The sequence below is a fragment of the Brachyhypopomus gauderio genome, chromosome 14, assembly GCF_052324685.1.
Source record: "Brachyhypopomus gauderio isolate BG-103 chromosome 14, BGAUD_0.2, whole genome shotgun sequence".
NCBI lineage: Eukaryota > Metazoa > Chordata > Actinopteri > Gymnotiformes > Hypopomidae > Brachyhypopomus > Brachyhypopomus gauderio.
In genome coordinates, this window is record NC_135224.1 from 6335021 (window position 1) to 6355022 (window position 20002).

Genomic DNA, 20002 nt, shown 5'->3' on the forward strand with positions numbered 1-20002 from the left:
GTACGAGTTCAACAGGCTGACATCCAGTGGAAATGTGTCCTGCAGCAGAGAAGCTCAAAAATCTAAAAGTAGGCAAGATTACTTCCTGAACGAATTGTTTACTAATGGTAAAACTGCCAAAAGGTTCTGAACTGCGGGGATGTCAAATGGCTCCAGTTACCATGCACCTAGCAGCAGGTCTGGAATCAGCAGCCGCTTCCATCTTTCTATTTTTGAACATTAGCAGTGAACTGTTTGAGCTGACCTTCAAGCAGTGCCTTAACTGGCTCAGGCATTAGCCCATTCCAAGGGCAACAGGTGTTGGTAGCAGGGCGGGGGCTCTTGGTAGGCATGACTACAGTCTTGTGCCGTCCCATCGTTAAAAGCTTTAGGGATTGGGCCGTTACTTTTAGCTCCGCCTGTCTCACCTTTTTGGGCGCCGAATTCGATATCCAGGCCCGGGGTTTTCTTACTTAATGGGGTGCAGTCACGTGTCTCACTTTTGACCAGGAAAGGAGCACTGGACAGCAGAAGGTCCTGCTTAGCGGGAAGAGCACCTCCACACAGGCACTCTGGACGAGTGGAGTCCTAACCTCCTCTGTCTCAGTCCTGATACAGACACTCTAGAAAGGCTCACACTGCCCACGCGGTCGTAGAACCCACGGAGGGTTGACAGGTTACATCCCAACGCCAAAGGTCGCGTAGTTTTTTTTTTCGCATAAAGTCGTAAAGGGATAACCAAAGCCCTTAAAAAGGCAGTGGAACCATGACGGCAGTCGACACACAAATGCAGTACAACGCCACCTACACGATGTCCACGGAGGATTACATGATTCAGGAGGAGGACTGGGACAGGGATCTTCTGCTGGACCCTGCCTGGGAGAAACAACAGAGGAAGGTAGGTTCTGGGACACGGAGTCCCCACCTGCTGCGAAACACACCGCTGCTCCTGACGCACCGAGCAATGCGTTCACCGCCTTCATTCTTCGAGCCTACACGTTAGGGGGAGGAATCGCAGCCGACGATGGCGCCCTGGCCTCTTGGTACACAGCTGTTTGATGCATTTTGGTCTGGACTGTAAGAAGTTAGATATGTTGGCCCTGCTGCTTGGTGTTGTCTTACTGTGTGTCCCACACACACACCCGACCTCTATACCGGATGAACTCTGCTTCTAGATATATCTAATAGACATTCATATATTAAGTCCCATGAGTTACTGGGATTAGGACAGTTTCCATAAATGTTAGGAGAATCTCTTAACATTCAGAATAACATTATTTGTGTTAAAATTAAAAATATTTATCTCTAAAGTAGTTTCTAATGGAACCATAAATCACCAGTTTCCCGTAATTTAAAGTGCGTGGCCGAGAAATGCAACATCGGATAGACCTTGGATGCGTTTTATTCCGGACACTGAAGTTCATCATGGGCGTTTGCTGGTTTCTGCGTTGATCATGGACCACGCATGTGTGTCTGGACAGCCGCACGGATAGGATGAATCTGGGGTCATGGGAGCGGGATGTAAAGTTGTCTCGATCAGCTGGACAGGCGCGACAGGTGGTGTTTTAGAGGACGTCAGAGGACCCCCGGTGCCGCTCCAGGGTGACGTCAGTGTTCCCGTGAACAACCGGGTGAATTGTGCAGACGCGAGGTGTACGGTGTCGTCCAAACAGATCTGTTTTCTTCCGAATAAACCAGTGCATTCATAACTTTAAAATATTCGTTCTGTGTTTTTACCGACTTGAGCAGTTAGCTTTCGCATTCATGTTTCATTCATTTACGTAAAACAATTTAATGTAAAATAACATCGAATTAATCTCTATGTAGATAATCACGTCCAGAAAAGACATTTCTACATGTAATGTTACAACTCAAAGAATATGAAGTCGTACGTGAACATGACTGCTGCACCCAAGTGTTCTCTCCAGACACCCAAAAGGCCTGACAAAGGTGAAAGATCTCGACAGATGGTAGTACGCAGAGGGAGAGAGGGGCAGTCAGGCCAGGAGAAGCCCATGGCTTTATGACCGTCTGCGAATAAACATGTGCTAAAAATACCCGCAAACCTCACCGCTCCTTCTCCTGTGTCCGCGCGCTGCTCTCGCCATCATCACGGAACGTCTTTTGCGCTCGCGCACTTTCCCTCGCGCGCCCTCATCAGAGCGGACACATGTCGATTGTCACCAATTTAAAAGCGGGGTATTTTTAAGGGTAATGTTATGTGTCTGTCATTTCAAACCACAGGGCCATGGTTTCATCCGAGGAATTTATGCATACCGTCAGAATTTTTGTTTTTAAACAATCCTTGAGTCGATTAATTCCTTCAAATTTGAATTCCCCATTCATGTTTTTTTTTTATTTAACAATTTCATACTTTTTTCCGTCAAGGAGGCAGTGACTGGCTGCTCATCTGACATGTTGGCAGAGTAGTTTTCAAAAGTTGCTCTGTCCATTGGAAAATGAGCCTGTTCTATTTGTCAGTGCCCCAGCCAGGAACAGAGGCCCTTACACTCTCAGCTATGTGGCGAGGGGCTTAAGGAGCTGATATCACCACATGGATATAGAAAGGGCAGCATTTTGTGGTGAAATGAATCTGAAAGGAGCGCTTGTGCACCTGTTATTGCCTCGGCCGTCAGACTTCAACAGAACACACATGCGCATACAATGCGGGCTTCAAATCGCCGAAACAGTTTGTCAACAGGCCGCTTCATCATCTGTGTTCCTGAAGGCAGCAGAATGTAGATGTGACTTCTCAGCCAATCGCTGCTGTTGACTTGTAAATTCTGAGTTTGAATCTCATGCCAAAACCTTTAAATAGCGACTACAGTATCCTTTTCAGTATAAGAGTCTCTGTCCTACTGTCATTGGCAATGCAGAGGTATAATATAAACCATTATTTTATATATTGACTGCTCTACTGAATTATTTTTTCACTATGCATAATGGTGATAATATGTGCATGTGTAGTGTGGAGACTGGACAATTGTACAATTGTCTTCTGCATTGCATTGCGTGAAGATTTTCCAAAGATTTCCAAAGAAACCAAAGATTTTCCAGGCCTGTAATTTTAAACAGTGACAATGGAAGGCTAACTGTGACTAAAGTCAACAAATACTGTAGGCTTTGCTCTCTTAAAGGTCAGAGGTCACACTGTATGAGTCTTGTCCCATAGCAATGCTGGTCCGTTACAGCACTGCTGTTCAGCTCTGCTCCCCCACCGGCCTTGTGAATGAGGCAGCCCAGGCAGTAACATAAGAAAACTATAAATACCCCTTGCTCAACTCAGACAGAGGTCCTTATTAGCAAACTAATGCATATACACAGGGGAACGGTCATCCCTGATCAAATTAAGTTGACGTACAATCGTCAAATTAGACTGAAGGGCAAATATGTCTATTTGTGCTAATACTTCTACTGGAAAAGGCATATCCAGTTTCCTGGCTGAGACACAGCGTTTTCCAATGCTGCATAAGTATTTGTGTGTGAGCATATTCTATAGAACAGTGAACATGATGACATCATGTAGAAGAACATGGCATGCGTGCTCTTTAGAATCAGCTGTGCCTCTGAGCGTGTGTGTGGGCGTGTGTGTGTGAGCGTGTGTGTGTGTGTGTGGGTGAGTGTGAGTATGCGTGCACATGCATGCGTGTGCTCTCAGTAACACCCCCGTCATGTTGCTCAGCAGTAAATGTACAGCAGTGAGGTGTATGGAGAGCTCAGAGAATGACCCCAGAATAAATTAACCCACACAAGTCACGTGTGCTACAACTCTCAACTCTCTAGGTAATCTGTAGACCCTATAGATTCGTTTGATTGCTGACCTGTGTCACCTCCGTGTAACTGACCCTTGGGTCCACTCAGGGTGGCATATATTAGTTCCCCTTCAGTCAGAGCAATATCCACATCACTGTTTTCAAATCTCTCGTGGGGCCCGATAATGTGGCCCTTGGCCCTAGTGTGCTGAAGTTGTAGCATTTTCAGAGCCCTAATGTCAGTTTCCCCACATGCAGTGACATCCCATGTTTTTTATACCCAGGTCAGCTTCAATATATTGTTGTTCCAGGACAGGATTGTTTCCACGTAATCACCCTTACACGATTCTGACAAACTGTTACTCGGTCCATGGAACCGGTAAAGTCCATGGAAGAAGGAGACTAATGTTTTTTTAATGAAAGCGTGTTTCCTAGAGGAGTGGTCAGGCCCTTAACCACTGCCCTGAATGCAGTGGCGTTAGGAAGTCGCGCGTTAGCTCAGTCGCTACAATGAGGCAGATGGGCCTCTGCTTTAGATTTTGTAGTTGACTCCATTGTGACCCTCTGTACATGAGTGCGTCTGAGGGGCACTTAGGAGAAGATACAGGTAACATGTGAAGTGTGGTGCCCTCCATGTGACGTGTGGTGTGTTTAAATGATGCCCAAGAGGATGTTGTACTGAGGGAGGAGGGCAGGCTCTTCCTCTTCCTTTAGGGCTGATTCGTGTACATTTTATATTCACATTAGGCTGTTCCGATATATTTAATATCATTACATTTCTAATGTGTTACCAATCCTGATATGGTACTGATGTCATCTGGTGTCCCTAATTATTACAGTGTTCCTAATTATTACAGTGTACACACACACACACACACACACATAGAGTGAGAGAGTGTGTAGTCAGATCAAATAGCAGTTACTATTCCAGAAGCTGTGCCCATGTAGGGCAGCTGCTATAAACTACCAGTGGGAGTGCACAGAGGCCTCGGGAAAAGCAGTGTGTGTGTGTGTGTGTGTGTGTGTGTGTGTGTGTGTGTGTGTGTGTTTGTGCACTTCATGTTGAGGTTGTGTGTGCCCCTGTGTTTGTGTGTGTGAGTGTTTTTTTTTGGGGGGGGGGGGGGGTATTTGTTTATGATCTGCGCATGTTCATGAATGTGTTTATGTTTCCATGGGAATTTTTGTTTCCTTGTGAATTTTTGTGAATTTTTGTGAATTTTTGTGTTCATTGTGTGTGTGTGTGCATGTGTGTGTCTGTGAGTGGGTGGGTACACCAGTGAGATACGATGTCCGGCTTGTATTTAAAGTGAGTTTGCGCATAAATCCTGGAGGATATTAAAGGCGACCCCTCACAGGTTCTACGAACTTCTCCTCGCAGGCTGGTCTAAGGCGTGGAGGAGCGGTGCTCCTGCTGACCACTGGAGATGCTCTTCAGTTTTGACAAAATACACAAAAACATAATGTATGTATAACTTTATTGCCTAATATCCTAAATGGCACCAACATATTTCAGAGCGTTTTTCCAATGGCATACAGATATACTGTGTTGTCATGCTGACTCTTTTTAAGAGTCTTTTGTACATGGTGTAATTAGTTTGAATGGGGACTGGTAAATGTGACCTGTGTGTGACGTGTGCCGTGCAGAAGTGTATTATAACCCTCACATTCTTCTTATGTGGAGAACTATTTGGTTGCCATGGCAACTTTTCCCTGTGTGAGTCACAGTTTCCATTCTATAACCCTGATTAGCTGCTTCTGTTGTCCAGGTGCAGGTCCAAACTAGTGGGAGATGAAAGCCTTACACTGATTCAGCCGCAGCAGATCCAGCAGTCCTGCTTAGCCGTGGTTTGGATGGTGCTGGACTGTGGTTTCCCTTGTTAGAGCAGAACAGAAGCGGGCTTTCAGAAACCTGCCCAGCTAAACCTTTAAATGAACCATGTTCCCAGGTTAGGCCTGGATTTGTATGGATTTCTCATGTCATTAATGGCCTTTGCTTCAACACAATGCAGTGCACCCTACAATAGTGTGTGGTAGAGTAATTACCAACCGTATTTGTGTCCTGCTCTGAAAACAGGCCTCACAGGTTTTGTGGAATGACAAAGGAAATGGAGACGCGTGTGTACTGTCTGATGTGATAGCTGAAAATAAATCAAAGTAAAATAAAAAATATATATAACAATGTCAAATGTTCACAGCCTACTCAGCCTACCACAGCTCAGCTAGATACAGGCAGAGTGCTAGACCACACAGTTTATAGAGGATTTTGATGTTTTAAATAAAGAAAAGAAAAAAAAGACTGTTTTTAAAAATGCTTTTATCAGTGACAAAGAATGATAAAGAATTAGTTAATAAGAATGATAACATTAATGATAAACATTACAAGTTATAGACAGTTTCGTCCCTGTTTGGCATGACCAACGGTGTCAGGAGGTATTTGGGGACTCCAGGGCTGTGTGGAGATAGGCGGGCGTACTTCTGTGACTGTGGGTCCACACCGGCCAGGCAGCTGGGGTCACACTGTGGACACGGAGACAGATGAACTTCAGACTCAAAACAGAAAACATTTATACGTCACCATCATGTCTTTCAGGTCTGGAATGAACCTTTTTAGGATGACAAGTCTAAACAGTCACAGTTTCACATAATATTTCAAAAACAGAGCACAGGAAACACAGAGGATGCAAATGTTGCCTCGGGGGGGGGGGGGGGGGGGGGTTGTCAATAAAAAACTGACATCAACAGAAGACGTTCACTGTCATTAAGCCAATGCAGACAGACATTTCTCCTGTTTTTTCTCTCTCCAGAAGCACAGAAGGGATGATCCCAGCCTCAATTCCTGCCAAACGCCACCAGGGTGGCCACTACCTGCAGGAAAACAACTGAACAAATATCCAAAGCTTTGCATTTTCTAGAACGTTCCAAACATTTAGGGAACGTTCAGAATTCATGAGGTTCCTAATAGGGGCTGAAAGATTTGGCCCTCACCCTAAGCCTGGTGCGTGGTACATAGACATTGCTGCTCATTTCTAAACAATCTCCCAGGCTTGGTGTTTTGACTACGTTTGTAACTGCTTAGAAGTCCGTGAGCCTGATAAGTCCTGGACCCAGAATGCCTGCTACATCCCTTTAAGCTCTACAGCTCTGGGCAAACATGGTCTTAGACCACCAGGGAAATTACAAAGATTTTTGTGGGCATAGAAAGACACACTTTAGGTTCCTAAAACTTGTCTGTGAGGTTTGTTTATAAAAAACTATGTTTTAGCATTGTAATGCAAAACATGTTAAAACACTATCTAAAACTATAGATGTTCTGCCCTAACAAATGGCTTTAAATGTAATATTCATGGCCTAGCACATTTCTCCTGTATTTCCATGAAAGACCAGCATGTGTAAGCAGCACTTTATAGTGTGTGTGGAGAGAAGCAAAGGCCCAGTGTAGGCCGTCCGGGCGGATGTGTGTGTGTGTGGGGGGTGGGGTGTGTGTGTGGGGGGGGGTGGGGTGTGTGTGTGGGGGGTGTTCTCTCGCTGGGAGGAACTGTTACATTGTCATCATGCTGGACGATCGCCACCAGTCACACCTGTGCCACCGAGCCTTGTAGTGCACTGATAAACAGGTGTGAGTATTGGAACATCACCAGTGCAGGAGTGGCAAAACAAATAGAGACCACACCAGACAAAGCTATTAATATAGAACGTGTGTGTGTGTGTGTGTGTGTGTGTGTGTGTTAATGTTCAGGCACTGCAAATGCTATTAAAAGGTGATAATACCCCCCTGTTAAGAACTAGGGCAGGTAATCAGAGCTCCCTGTGTGTGGCTGTGTGTGTGTGTGTGTGTGTGTGTGTGTGTGTGGCTGTGTGTGTGTGTGTGTGTGTGTGTGGCTGTGTGTGTGTGTGCGTGCGGTGGTGTCACAACATTGTCTTTTAGTATGACTGACCTCATACTTACACTCTCTCTGACATGCTGCACACACACACACGCTGTTCTGTTCTGTTCTCATGCCTTTGGGAAATCTAGCCATGAACTAATAAATTATGATTAAATCCAACTGTGTGCATGTTGTGACCCCTTAAAACACTGCCGCTGGTTCACTTTTTAAGCACTTGCGTTTGTCACCTTATTAATAATATGATTGAACTGATCAAGCTCTCAGTTAGAAATAAAAGTCTTATTTTCTTAGGTTATGTTGAAATCTATTTCTGCTGCCAGTAGGGAGTCTTGGTGACTTTTACTCCATCAGCTGGGGTTCGGAGGTTACTGTATAGTTCCACAGCCTTACATAAGCTGTCAGCAGGCCCCGCTGCTGTGCGTCAGAGAGTGGTGCATGAATCACTCTCCTATTGGCTGGTTGTGGTCAGAGATCAGAGAGAACAGTCAGTCGGACATCCACAACTGTGGAGAAATGCAAATGAGTGATGGAAAATAATATTAGACCATAAAAAGATAGTCTGCCCCTCTCTCTGTCTCTCTCCCCCTCGTTCTCTCTCTCTGTCTGTGTGTCTCTCCACGGAGTAAACACAGCCCATGGTGTCTGTAGTTTCCTCTCGGTCTCCAGCTCCAGACGGCCGTTCCTACGTCACGCTCCGTTTGCGGTGCAGTGACTCATTCGGTAAAGCGCACAGGAGGAAACGCGTCTTATACCGTAGCCTTGTCAGAACAAAGTGCCTGGCACCATGTCAGGGTCATCAGTGACGGAAGAAGCTAGACACCGAGGTGAGAGGAAACGGGTTAGCAGCCATAGGCGTGTGTGTTTAAAAAAGGAGTTACATGGAAAGCGTCCATTATTTTTGTAATAAAAATTCAGCTAACAGGTTCTGTTTGCAACTTTCTGAATCGTCGCCACTATCCTGTGTGTTCCACGGTCCCACGCTGCCTCTAGTGGTCATTAGTGGTTACCGCACCCAGGAGCTCCAAAACGGGGTGTAACAAAAGCACTGGGTTGGTTCCCATGTGTCCTGGGGAGGGTAAAGGGTAAAGGGTAAGGGGTAAAGGGATGTGGGGGACAGATAATCCGGACTGGCATTCCTGTCGGCTGACAGCGGATGACCTCATTTAACATGGAGGACTGGGACAGACCTGCAAAGATGCTAATGGCCAACAGGTGGTGAGGGATGACTGCAGATAACAGTTGCGCGTGCGCGCACACACACACACACACGCACACACACACACACACACACACACACACACACACACACACACACTTACACACTTAGATATAACACACATGTACATAAACAAACATCACCTATTCTATAAATCGGCGATGAATGAACAAGAGCTCTTATGCACCGGCTCCAGCTGAAATTAGTTTGGTTGGGTTGAAATGAGTCACACTGATTTGCTTTTTAAGATACTGCAGTTCTGTTGATTTCACTGCCAATTACAAATGGTGACAACTGAAACTATTTGCGTAAGCCTCTGTTTATAGAAAGTACTTCAGTTTACCCATCCGCTCACTTTCCCTCTCTCTCCCCCTCTCTCTCTCCCTCCTTCTCTCTCCCCTCTCACACTCCCTGCCTCTCTTTTCCCTCTCTCACTCTCTCTCTCTCTCTCACTCTCTCTCTCTCTCTCTCTCTCTCTCACTCTCTCTCTCTCTCTCTCTCTGGAATCTTGCTCTCTCAGCTGTCTCTCCGGTGTCCTATGCCACCCTGATTTAGACTCCTCACCCCTCCTCCTCACCCCTCCTCCCCACCCCTCCTCCTCACCCCTCCTCCCCACCCCTCCTCCTCACCCCTCCTCCTCACCCCTCCTCCCCACCCCTCCTCCCCACCCCTCCTCCTCACCCCTCCTCCCCACCCCTCCTCCTCACCCCCTCCTCCCCTCTATCCTTCTTTCCATTCCTTCTACTCTCCTCCTTCTCCTACTCCCTATTCCTTCTTTTCTCTTCTTTTACCCCCAAATCCTGTCTGTCCTAACCGTATTTTCCTTTTCTATTGTGAACCACATCATCATTAGCCACTCTTTTATTTACCCTTCCTGCCCCACCCCTCTTGCCCTCAGCCCTAATTTCTGCCCCAAGCCCCATCTGTCTGCAGGCCTATTGCTCTATAGTCACTGATAACCAGTCACTGATAACCAGTCTCTGATCATCAGTCTGATAACCAGTCTCTGATCATCAGTCTGATAACCAGTCACTGATAGATTGATAGATTGTCTCTGACAACTCAGATAAATTCAAGAGTGGACAATGTACTCCCACCCAATCTACATGCATATCTATCTCTCTCTCTCTCTCTCTCTCTCTCTCTCTCTCTCTCTATATATATATATATATATATATATATATATATATATATATATATATATATTTATATATATATATATATTTTTTTTTCAGTCATTTCCTGTTATTTCTTTTCTTTCTCTCTCCCTCTGTCTCTTTATCTATCTATCTATTCAACATTCACTCTCTTTTGCCTTTCTGTTTTCATGTTCTTTTTCAGTTCTTTCCTGTTCTTTCTCTTTCCTTTCTCTACTCTGTCTGTTTGTCTGTCTGTCTGTCTGTCTCTCTCTCTCTCTCTCTCTGTCTCTCTCTCTCTCTCTCTCTCTCCAGGGTCCTAATTCAGTACATCACCTCCTCCTACACTTCACATTGCTTTAACTCCCTTTCGTTCTCTTTTATAATGATCACTCAGCTCCTCCTCTGTGATCATTTTTAGCCTGGGCGTCGTTGCCCTCCACGCCTACTGCAGGTTCTTGTGGAGTGTCGCTTTGCGGAAGCCTCTGCTCCGCTCTGGACGAGCCGCATCCAGTCACGATGATAGCCCACGTCCTGCTGAACACACACATGTGGAAGACTTCGAATTATAATTGAAAGTGTGATTCATGGAGCATTTTGGTTTGTCTTTTTTGTTAAATGAATTCAAGACTTAAAATCTCTCTCTCTCTCTCTCTCTCTCTCTCTCTCACCTGCTGCTCATGGCAGACGTTCACAGCCTGGTGTAACTCACACCTGCGGAAGGCGGGCACCCAGATCGAGAACATCGAGGAAGACTTCCGCAATGGCCTCAAACTCATGCTGCTCCTCGAGGTCATCTCAGGTAACCATGGTGACATGATAGCTTGGCGGCCATGGTGGAGAGGTTCTCACAAAAGCTTTCAATAATAATTTTAAATCATTCGAAGGTGTTTGTGAAATTCCCTAACACCCTGTGCAATTATTTTCTATAATTATCGACTATTATATAAATTATAGACTATATTTTGCATTCATAAATCTCCTTTACAAAATATCTGTTTACAAATCTAATATTATTTAAAACAGAACTGAAACTTCAACCATAATGTAACTTTTTAACTGTGTGAATGAGGATTTAGATGAGGTATAATGTAATCCTAGCTTTAGAAGACTGACCTAGGTTTGCATAAGCAGTTGTCCTCATGGTCCAGCAAAATCCAAAGGATAAAATATGAAATGTTACTGGAAAAAAGCCATCAGAAAAAGTCTAAGAGGTTTTGATGTGCTTCATCAGGATTTATATCCTCAGATTATTAAGAGGTTACAAAACTAAACGCTTTACCCATAGGAGAAAGAACTCTTCCTCTTCCTCTTTCCTGGACTGTTGTTGTAAAGCATTAATGACTCATGATTCCCACAATGCACTCTGTTTTAGCTGAGACGTACAGACCTGTGGAGCTGGTGGGAAGGTGTTTCATTTACCACCACTCCACTTTCTGATTTGCCTTGAATTTCTAGCCGTTCAGTTGCTTCAGATCAAAATCAAGCAGAAACACAAAGTGGTGTAGCTGTACTCCGCAGTGTGGTAGAGCAGAAACCCTCAACTTCACAAGTGCTCTGTGGAGGACTAGCAAAGGAAAGTGGTGATTTAAGGACGTGAACCTGCCTCCCATCGATGACACTCACTCCGGCCAGTCTTCCAGTAAAGTCACAAGATCCCCTCAACCAGGAGCACAAACTCTTCTGCCCTGCATAGTATGAAACGTGATACAACACTTTTAGGGCACATAGCGTCTCCTACATTGTTTTGTTGCACTGTTGTCACCCAAAAAGAGGTCATTGTGTATAATTCCAATTTCCAGAACTACTGCCAGAGATCGACATGAACAGGGACTTTTGCAGGTGTTCGTTCTGACCTGGCTTTAACTGGAAATAGCTGGAGATAAATGCTCACTCTTCAAATGACATCACTTCCTGTCCCGTTTGTTAGCCTCTTACCTAGCGAGATTGTTTTATGTGTGTACTTGTGTGGTTTATGTGTGTGTGCATGTGTGTTCTGAAGATGCAGGCACGTTATCTATGTACATATCATCCAAAGAAGGACACACTGTATCTCTGTTTGTCAGTTATTGCATGACTGCCGGTGATTAAATGTCTGACCGACAGGTGAGAGGTTGCCCAAACCAGACAAAGGAAAGATGCGATTCCACAAGATCGCCAACGTGAACAAGGCCCTGGACTTCATCTGCAGCAAAGGAGTGAAGCTGGTGTCCATTGGAGCGGAGGGTGAGGCCCTGTGTGTGACTGTAGGGTGGATGTGAGGTGTGAGGGTGGTGTGAGGTGGATGTGAGGTGTGAGGGTGGTGTGAGGTGGATGTGAGGGTGTGTCAGCCAGGTCTGCCTCATGGACTCTGACATTTGTTCACTTCACTGACTGTGTGCCTAGTTTGAGGAGGTCCGTTAACCATATGGGGTTATCTCACACTCTCTCTCTCTCTCTCTCTCTCTCTCTCTCTCTCTCCCTGTGCAGAGATTGTTGATGGGAACGTGAAGATGACTTTAGGAATGATCTGGACCATCATTCTCCGTTTTGCTATCCAGGACATCTCTGTGGAAGGTGCACATTAAGACTATGAGAGTTGAACATTTCAGTCCTTGGAACTTGTACTGTCTGAGTATTACTGAATTTGTCATTGTAAAATTTGTTTAAATATAACGGATCGACACCACTTCAAACAGTGTACATGTGGTTACACAGTTTGTTGCACACAATCTGATATCTAAGATAAGAGATTAATTCTGAAAAAACATGACTAGCCTAATCAAACCTTAATTACTTATGCAACTAAGAGTAATTAAAAAGAAGTGACGCTTTTTGTACCTCTCCTTATCACATTCCCTCTGTGTGTGTGTGTGTGTGTGTGTGTGTGTGTTACCATCCACATAGAAACCTCTGCTAAGGAGGGTCTGTTGCTGTGGTGTCAGAGAAAGACTGCCCCCTACAGGAATGTTAATGTACAGAACTTCCACATCAGGTGAGAGATTCATCCAGTGAGGCACCACACGATTGTTGGTTGGTGGTTGTTGGGTGGATGGTTGGGTGGTTGTTGAGTGGTTGTATGTTGGTTTGTTGTAGGGTGGTTGTTGAGTGGTTGGTTGGGTGGTTGTAGGGTGGTTGTATGTTGGGTTGTTGTAGGGTGGTTGTAGGGTGGTTGTTGGGTGGTTGGTTGCTGGTTGTAGGGTGGTTTGTAGGGTGGTTTGTTTGGTGGTTGTAGGGTGGTTGTTGGATGGTGGTTGGGTGGTTGTAGTGTGGGTGTTTGGTGGTTGTTTGGTGGTTGTTGGGTGGTTGTTGGGTGGTTGTTTGGTGGTTGTTGGGTGGTTGTAGGGTGGTTGTTGGGTGGTTGTTGGGTGGTTGTTGCGTGGTTGTAGGGTGGTTGTTGGGTGGTTGTTTGGTGGTTGGTGGGTGGTTGTTGAGTGGTTGTTGAGTGGTTGTAGGGTGGTTGGTTGGTGGTTGTAGGGTGGTTGTTGGGTGGTTGTAGGGTGGTTGTTGGGTGGTTGTAGGGTGGTTGTTGGGTGGTTGTAGGGTGGTTGTTGAGTGGTTGTAGGGTGGTTGTAGGGTGGTTGTTGGGTGGTTGGTTGGTGGTTGTTGGGTGGTTGTAGGGTGGTTGTAGGGTGGTTGTAGGGTGGTTGTTGGGTGGTTGTTGAGTGGTTGTAGGGTGGTTGTAGGGTGGTTGTTGGGTGGTTGGTTGGTGGTTGGTTGGTGGTTGTTGGGTGGTTGTAGGGTGGTTGTTGGGTGGTTGTAGAGTGGTTGTTTGGTGGTTGTTGAGTGGTTGTAGGGTGGTTGTTAAGTGGTTGTTGAGTGGTTGTAGGGTGGTTGTAGGGTGGTTGTTAAGTGGTTGTTGAGTGGTTGTAGGGTGGTTGTTGGGTGGTTGTTGAGTGGTTGTAGGGTGGTTGTAGGGTGGTTGTTGGGTGGTTGGTTGGTGGTTGTTGGGTGGTTGTAGGGTGGTTGTAGGGTGGCTGTATGTTGGTTTGTTGTAGGGTGGTTGTAGGGTGGTTGTTGGGTGGTTGGTTGGTGGTTGTTGGGTGGTTGTAGGGTGGTTGTAGGGTGGCTGTATGTTGGTTTGTTGTAGGGTGGTTGTAGGGTGGTTGTTGGGTGGTTGTTGAGTGGTTGTAGGGTGGTTGTAGGGTGGTTGTTTGGTGATTGTTGAGTGGTTGTAGGGTGGTTGTTAAGTGGTTGTTGAGTGGTTGTAGGGTGGTTGTATGTTGGTTTGTTGTAGGGTGGTTGTAGGGTGGTTGTAGGGTGGTTGTTGGGTGGTTGTTGAGTGGTTGTAGGGTGGTTGTTTGGTGGTTGTTGAGTGGTTGTAGGGTGGTTGTTAAGTGGTTGTTGAGTGGTTGTAGGGTGGTTGTATGTTGGTTTGTTGTAGGGTGGTTGTAGGGTGGTTGTTGGGTGGTTAGTTGGTGGTTGTTGGGTGGTTGTTGGGTGGTTGTAGGGTGGTTGTAGGGTGGTTGTTGGGTGGTTGTTGAGTGGTTGTAGGGTGGTTGTAGGGTGGTTGTAGGGTGGTTGTTGAGTGGTTGTAGGGTGGTTGTAGGGTGGTTGTTGGGTGGTTGTTGAGTGGTTGTAGGGTGGTTGTAGGGTGGTTGTTGGGTGGTTGTTGAGTGGTTGTAGGGTGGTTGTAGGGTGGTTGGTTGGTGGTTGTTGGGTGGTTGTTGAGTGGTTGTAGGGTGGTTGTAGGGTGGTTGGTTGGTGGTTGTAGGGTGGTTGTAGGGTGGTTGTAGGGTGGTTGGTTGGTGGTTGTAGGGTGGTTGTAGGGTGGTTGTAGGGTGGTTGTTTGGTGGTTGTAGGGTGGTTGTTGGGTGGTTGTTGAGTGGTTGTAGGGTGGTTGTAGGGTGGTTGTTGGGTGGTTGTTGGGTGGTTGTTGAGTGGTTGTAGGGTGGTTGTAGGGTGGTTGTTGGGTGGTTGTTGAGTGGTTGTAGGGTGGTTGTAGGGTGGTTGTAGGGTGGTTGTAGGGTGGTTGGTTGGTGGTTGTAGGGTGGTTGTTGGGTGGTTGTTGAGTGGTTGTAGGGTGGTTGGTTGGTGGTTGTAGGGTGGTTGGTTGGTGGTTGTAGGGTGGTTGTAGGGTGGTTGTTGAGTGGTTGTAGGGTGGTTGTTGGGTGGTTGTTGGGTGGTTGTTGAGTGGTTGTAGGGTGGTTGTTGGGTGGTTGTTGAGTGGTTGTTGGGTGGTTGTAGGGTGGTTGGTTGGTGGTTGTAGGGTGGTTGTAGGGTGGTTGTTGAGTGGTTGTAGGGTGGTTGTAGGGTGGTTGTAGGGTGGTTGGTTGGTGGTTGTAGGGTGGTTGTAGGGTGGTTGTTGAGTGGTTGTAGGGTGGTTGTAGGGTGGTTGTTGGGTGGTTGTAGGGTGGTACTGATGAACTGGTTCTGCATGCTGGTGTCCTCTGCTTCAGCTTTGCTGCTTCACTGTCCCTTACTGTGTAAAACTTACTCTACTCTCTCTCTTCCTCTCTTTCTTTCTCTCTCTCCCTCTATTTCTTTCTCTCTTTCTCCCTCTCTCTCCACCCCCCTCTCTCTCCCTCCCTCTCACTTTTCTTTTTCTCTCTCCCCCTCTCTCTCTCACTCCCTCTCCCCTTTTTCTCTCTCTCCCCCTCTCTCTCTCTCTCACTCCCTCCACCCTCTCTCTGTCTCTCTCTTTCATGTTCAGTTGGAAGGATGGCCTTGCTCTGTGTGCCCTCATCCACAGGCACAGACCTGACCTTATTGACTACCCCAAACTGAAAAAGGTGCTTCACACTCTCTCTTTCTCTTTCTCAATTTTTTCTCTTTTGCATTTTTCTCTTTCTCTGTCTTTTCTCTCTACCATTTGGTTCCTTTTTTCTGTTGCTACTTCTACCACTGTGTCCCATATTGCTATACTCTGTGTATGACATTGTCCTCCTGGTTCTGTGGGGCGTCCCCTGGTCTTTCCTGTGTGAAGGACGACCCCATTGGAAACCTCAACACAGCATTTGAGGTGGCAGAAAAATTCCTGGACATCCCCAAAATGTTGGACGCTGAAGGTCAGACTCTAATGCTCCACTACAGTGATGCAGCATTGGAACGATCATAAAAGCAATTCAAATAAAAATTGATAAACCCTTTTAAAATGTGTTAAAATATACAGGCCTGCAGTTGTCCTGCAGTGATCACCACCCACAGGTTTATAATAAATGTTATTATAATAAATGTTATTTTCCAGTTAGGAACTGAAGACAAAATGAGATAGAATTGAATTTTGTCTTCTCCCTGGAAATTGCTTAAATTGCCTAAATTGCTTTTTCTACTTCACGTTTCTGCATCAGTGCTGACCTGTAAGACCCACTTACACATCACACTGACTGTAAGCCTATCTAGAACTGTATGCCACTGTTGCCATGGATACAAATCTCCTTGAATTGCTCCTATATGAGTGCATTCTGCTATATCTGTGCCCTGATACCAGAACACCAACACTCTACAGACAAAACATATCAATAACAGATAACATACTTATAGACAACACACACTTACAAATGATACACTTACAGACAACAGACTGATACACTCGTGGACAACACAATTATGGACAACACAAACAACTAACACACTTATTGACAAATGATAGATAACACATTTATACACAATACACAATTATAGACAACATATTCTTAAGCCAATTGGATAATCTCTTTGTCAGTGTTGACTAGTGTTGAGGTGACTGTGTTAGTGTTGAGTAGTGTTGAGTGTTGAGGTGACCATGTTAGTGTTGAGTGTTGAGGTGAATGTTAGTGTTGAGTGTTGAGGTGACTGTGTTAGTGTTCAGTAGTGTTGAGTGTTGAGGTGACCGTGTTAGTGTTGAGTGTTAAGGTGACTGTGTTAGTGTTCAGTAGTGTTGAGTGTTGAGGTGACCGTGTTAGTGTTGAGTGTTGAGTGTTGAGGTGACTGTGTTAGTGTTCAGTAGTGTTGAGTTTTGAGGTGACTGTTAGTGTTCAGTAGTGTTGAGTTTTGAGGTGACCGTGTTAGTGTTGAGTAGTGTTGAGTGTTGAGGTGAATGTGTTAGTGTAGAGTGTTGAGGTGAATGTTAGTGTTGAGTGTTGAGGTGACTGTGTTAGTGTTGAGTGTTGAGGTGAATGTTAGTCTTGAGTGTTGAGGTGAATGTTAGTGTAGAGTGTTGAGGTGACCATGTTAGTGTTGAGTGTTGAGGTGAATGTTAGTGTTGAGGTGACTGTGTTAGTGTTGAGTAGTGTTGAGTGTTGAGGTGACCGTGTTAGTATTGAGTTTGGGCTGCGTTCTCTGCTGTTTAGAGTCCCTTTCAGCAGGGTAGACCTTTGAGATCTTGATAGCAAGTGGTGAAACGAAGAGGTGTTGTGTTCGTGGTGTGAGGACGAAGACCCGCTCCACTGCAGTATTTCGGTCTGGTGTCTCTGAAAGTGCTGAGCTGTGTTCAGGCTTCTCCATCCTCTCACGCCATGTCCTGTGTCCTGTGTCCTGTGTCCCATCAGACATTGTGAACACCCCGAAGCCCGATGAGAAGGCCATCATGACCTACGTGTCCTGCTTCTACCACGCCTTTGCTGGAGCTGAGCAGGTGGGAAGTGACACAGCGCCACCTGCCTGTTACATAAACACTTCACTTTTCCCTCCCATCCCCACATCCCATGATCAAGAACAGCACAATATACACTAGCATACAGTAGATACACACATACAGTAGAACCCCGGAACTTGACGCTAATGCGTTCTGGAAGGAGCGTTGAGAAGCGATGCAGTCGAGTTCCGAATCAATTTTCCCCATAAGAAATTACTGAAAACGGATTAATACGTTCTCAACCATCAAGTTGAATTCCAATGCTAAGTCCGTCACATGAATGCCTTCATACTTCTCTATGATCGCCTTTTTTAACTCTATTGTTATTCTTACCGTTTTCCTCTTCTGCTTTTCTGCGATGTCTTTCTTGGGACCCATGTTTTTTGTCTAAAACAGTACAAAAAACAACAAAAATACAACAAAAGCTTGGAGCACAGCCTCAAAATGGTTTAAAACCCATTGAACAACAACGCCAAATAACGCCAACTAGCGGCATGTGACCGATGCAAGAACTGTATTTTGTTTACAAAAGTCGGGTCGGATTCCGAAGTTTTGTTCGATCTCCGAGACAAATTTTTCTTGAAATATTGCATCAAACTTCGAATATGTCGAGTACTGAGGCGGTCGAGTCCCGGGGTTCTACAGTATAACAAAACTGCTTTCTCATGCCCCACCCTCTCCCCCACCCCCTCCCCGTCCCCAGGCTGAGACTGCCGCTAACAGGATCTGTAAGGTTCTGGCAGTGAACCAGGAGAATGAGCGGCTGATGGAGGAGTATGAGAAGCTGGCCAGTGAGGTGAGTTATTGGCCCTTATAATTCACACATGGGCCTCCTCAATGAGCTCCGACAAAGGGCCACTGAGGCCAGTTATTGGTTATTATAGAATATAGATTTACACATGGGCCTCCTGGTTGAGCTTCATCAGGTGGCCAGTGAGACGTATTATTACACTTTAGATCAGTGCAGTCCTGACAATCTCAGTGCGCTGGCTGTTCTTTCTAACAAATGAGGGTCTTCTAATAAAGGTCCATCTAGGGGCTGAAAGAAGCTTTATTATGTCTCTTAACAAAGAATTCGTTATATCTCTTACAAAAAATCCATCTCTTACCTTTTATAAATTTTCAGTTTTTGTCTTCTCGAATTGTCCTTATTTGGTCATTCACTCCATTACCTTTGTTCCATCCATCCATCCATCCATCCATCCGTCTATCCGTCCGCTCTGGGGTGATAGTTGTTGGAGTGGATCCGGCGGACGATCCCCTGGCTGGAGAACCGTGTGGCGGAGCAGACCATGCGGGCCATGCAGCAGAAGCTGGAGGACTTCAGGGACTACCGCCGCGTGCACAAGCCCCCGCGTGTGCAGGAGAAATGTCAGCTGGAGATCAACTTCAACACGCTGCAGACCAAGCTGAGGCTGAGCAACAGGCCCGCCTTCATGCCCTCCGAGGGCAAGATGGTGTCGGTATGTCCACCAGGTCAAGCTAAAAACAGCTTGAAATATTTAGTGTCAAAATTCTCTTCTGAATATTTTTTTATTGTCTGCAGTTCGTATATGCATTTTGTAGATGCCAAAAATAACAAAAATGCTTTTTGTAAGATATTTAAATACACTAGTTGAGCACAACAACTCTTTGGTGTGTGTGTGTGTGTGTGTGTGTGTGGGTGTTTATAGGACATTGCCAATGCGTGGAAGGGTCTGGAGCAAGTGGAAAAAGGCTATGAGGAGTGGCTTCTGACAGAGATCCGTAGACTTGAGAGACTCGACCACCTCGCTGAGAAGTTCAAGCAGAAGTGCTCTCTCCATGAGGGCTGGACCGCAGGTAAACACACACACACACACACACACACACACACACACACACACACACACACACACACACGTCCATACGTCATACAAATACACACATAAATCAAAAACATCACACACACAAACACACACTAACACATCTGACACACATACAAACACACACATAAATCATAAACATCACACATAAAAACACACTAACACATCTGACACACACATCCATATACCATACACACACACACAAAACATGTATACACACACATATCTTTTATTTAAAAGTAAACACATTTTACATATGACTCACTTTTAAGTTCACAAATAACTGTCCACCTTCGCCCTCCTCTCCAATTCCACTTCTATTTCTGTCTGTTTTTTCACTCTCTCTCTCACTCCGTCTCTCTGCCTCTCTCCCGTCTCTCTCTCTAGGGAAGGAGGATCTACTGTCTCAAAAGGACTACGAGTCGGCGTCTCTGATGGAGATCAGGGCTCTGATGAGGAAGCACGAGGCGTTTGAGAGTGACCTCGCCGCCCACCAGGACAGAGTAGAGCAGATTGCTGCTATTGCTCAGGAGCTGAAGTGAGACACACACAGAGAAAGAAAGTGTGAGAAGAGAGAGAGAGAGAGAGAGAGAGAGAGAGAGAGAGAGAGAAATATTGACAGGAAGGGTGGCAAAGTGGGGGCAGAGGGGCATA

The 20002-nt window shown here is 45.7% G+C and overlaps 1 protein-coding gene and 1 long non-coding RNA gene across 3 annotated transcripts in view; both read left to right on the plus strand.

Annotated features, from left to right (window-relative positions):
• The first annotated feature begins 474 nt into the window (after window positions 1-474).
• Window positions 475-20002, plus strand: part of actn3b (actinin alpha 3b) — a 27409-nt gene continuing 7881 nt past the window's right edge. Inside the window, exons 1-12 of the mRNA XM_076973753.1 lie at window positions 475-877; window positions 10658-10772; window positions 12077-12196; window positions 12440-12526; window positions 12857-12944; window positions 15603-15681; window positions 15876-15957; window positions 17419-17504; window positions 18208-18300; window positions 18737-18967; window positions 19178-19325; window positions 19736-19886. Of these exons, the coding sequence (XP_076829868.1) occupies window positions 746-877; window positions 10658-10772; window positions 12077-12196; window positions 12440-12526; window positions 12857-12944; window positions 15603-15681; window positions 15876-15957; window positions 17419-17504; window positions 18208-18300; window positions 18737-18967; window positions 19178-19325; window positions 19736-19886 (1412 nt within the window). The 5' untranslated portion in view covers window positions 475-745. The remainder of the gene's footprint in view (window positions 878-10657; window positions 10773-12076; window positions 12197-12439; window positions 12527-12856; window positions 12945-15602; window positions 15682-15875; window positions 15958-17418; window positions 17505-18207; window positions 18301-18736; window positions 18968-19177; window positions 19326-19735; window positions 19887-20002) is intronic.
• Window positions 16689-17410, plus strand: LOC143475795 (uncharacterized). 2 transcript variants are annotated; one of them, XR_013121117.1, is made up of 3 exons: window positions 16689-16756; window positions 16927-17092; window positions 17138-17410. It is a non-coding gene; the product is annotated as an uncharacterized LOC143475795 (long non-coding RNA). The 2 variants fall into 2 exon arrangements; XR_013121118.1 differs by having other exon boundaries at window positions 16715-16891.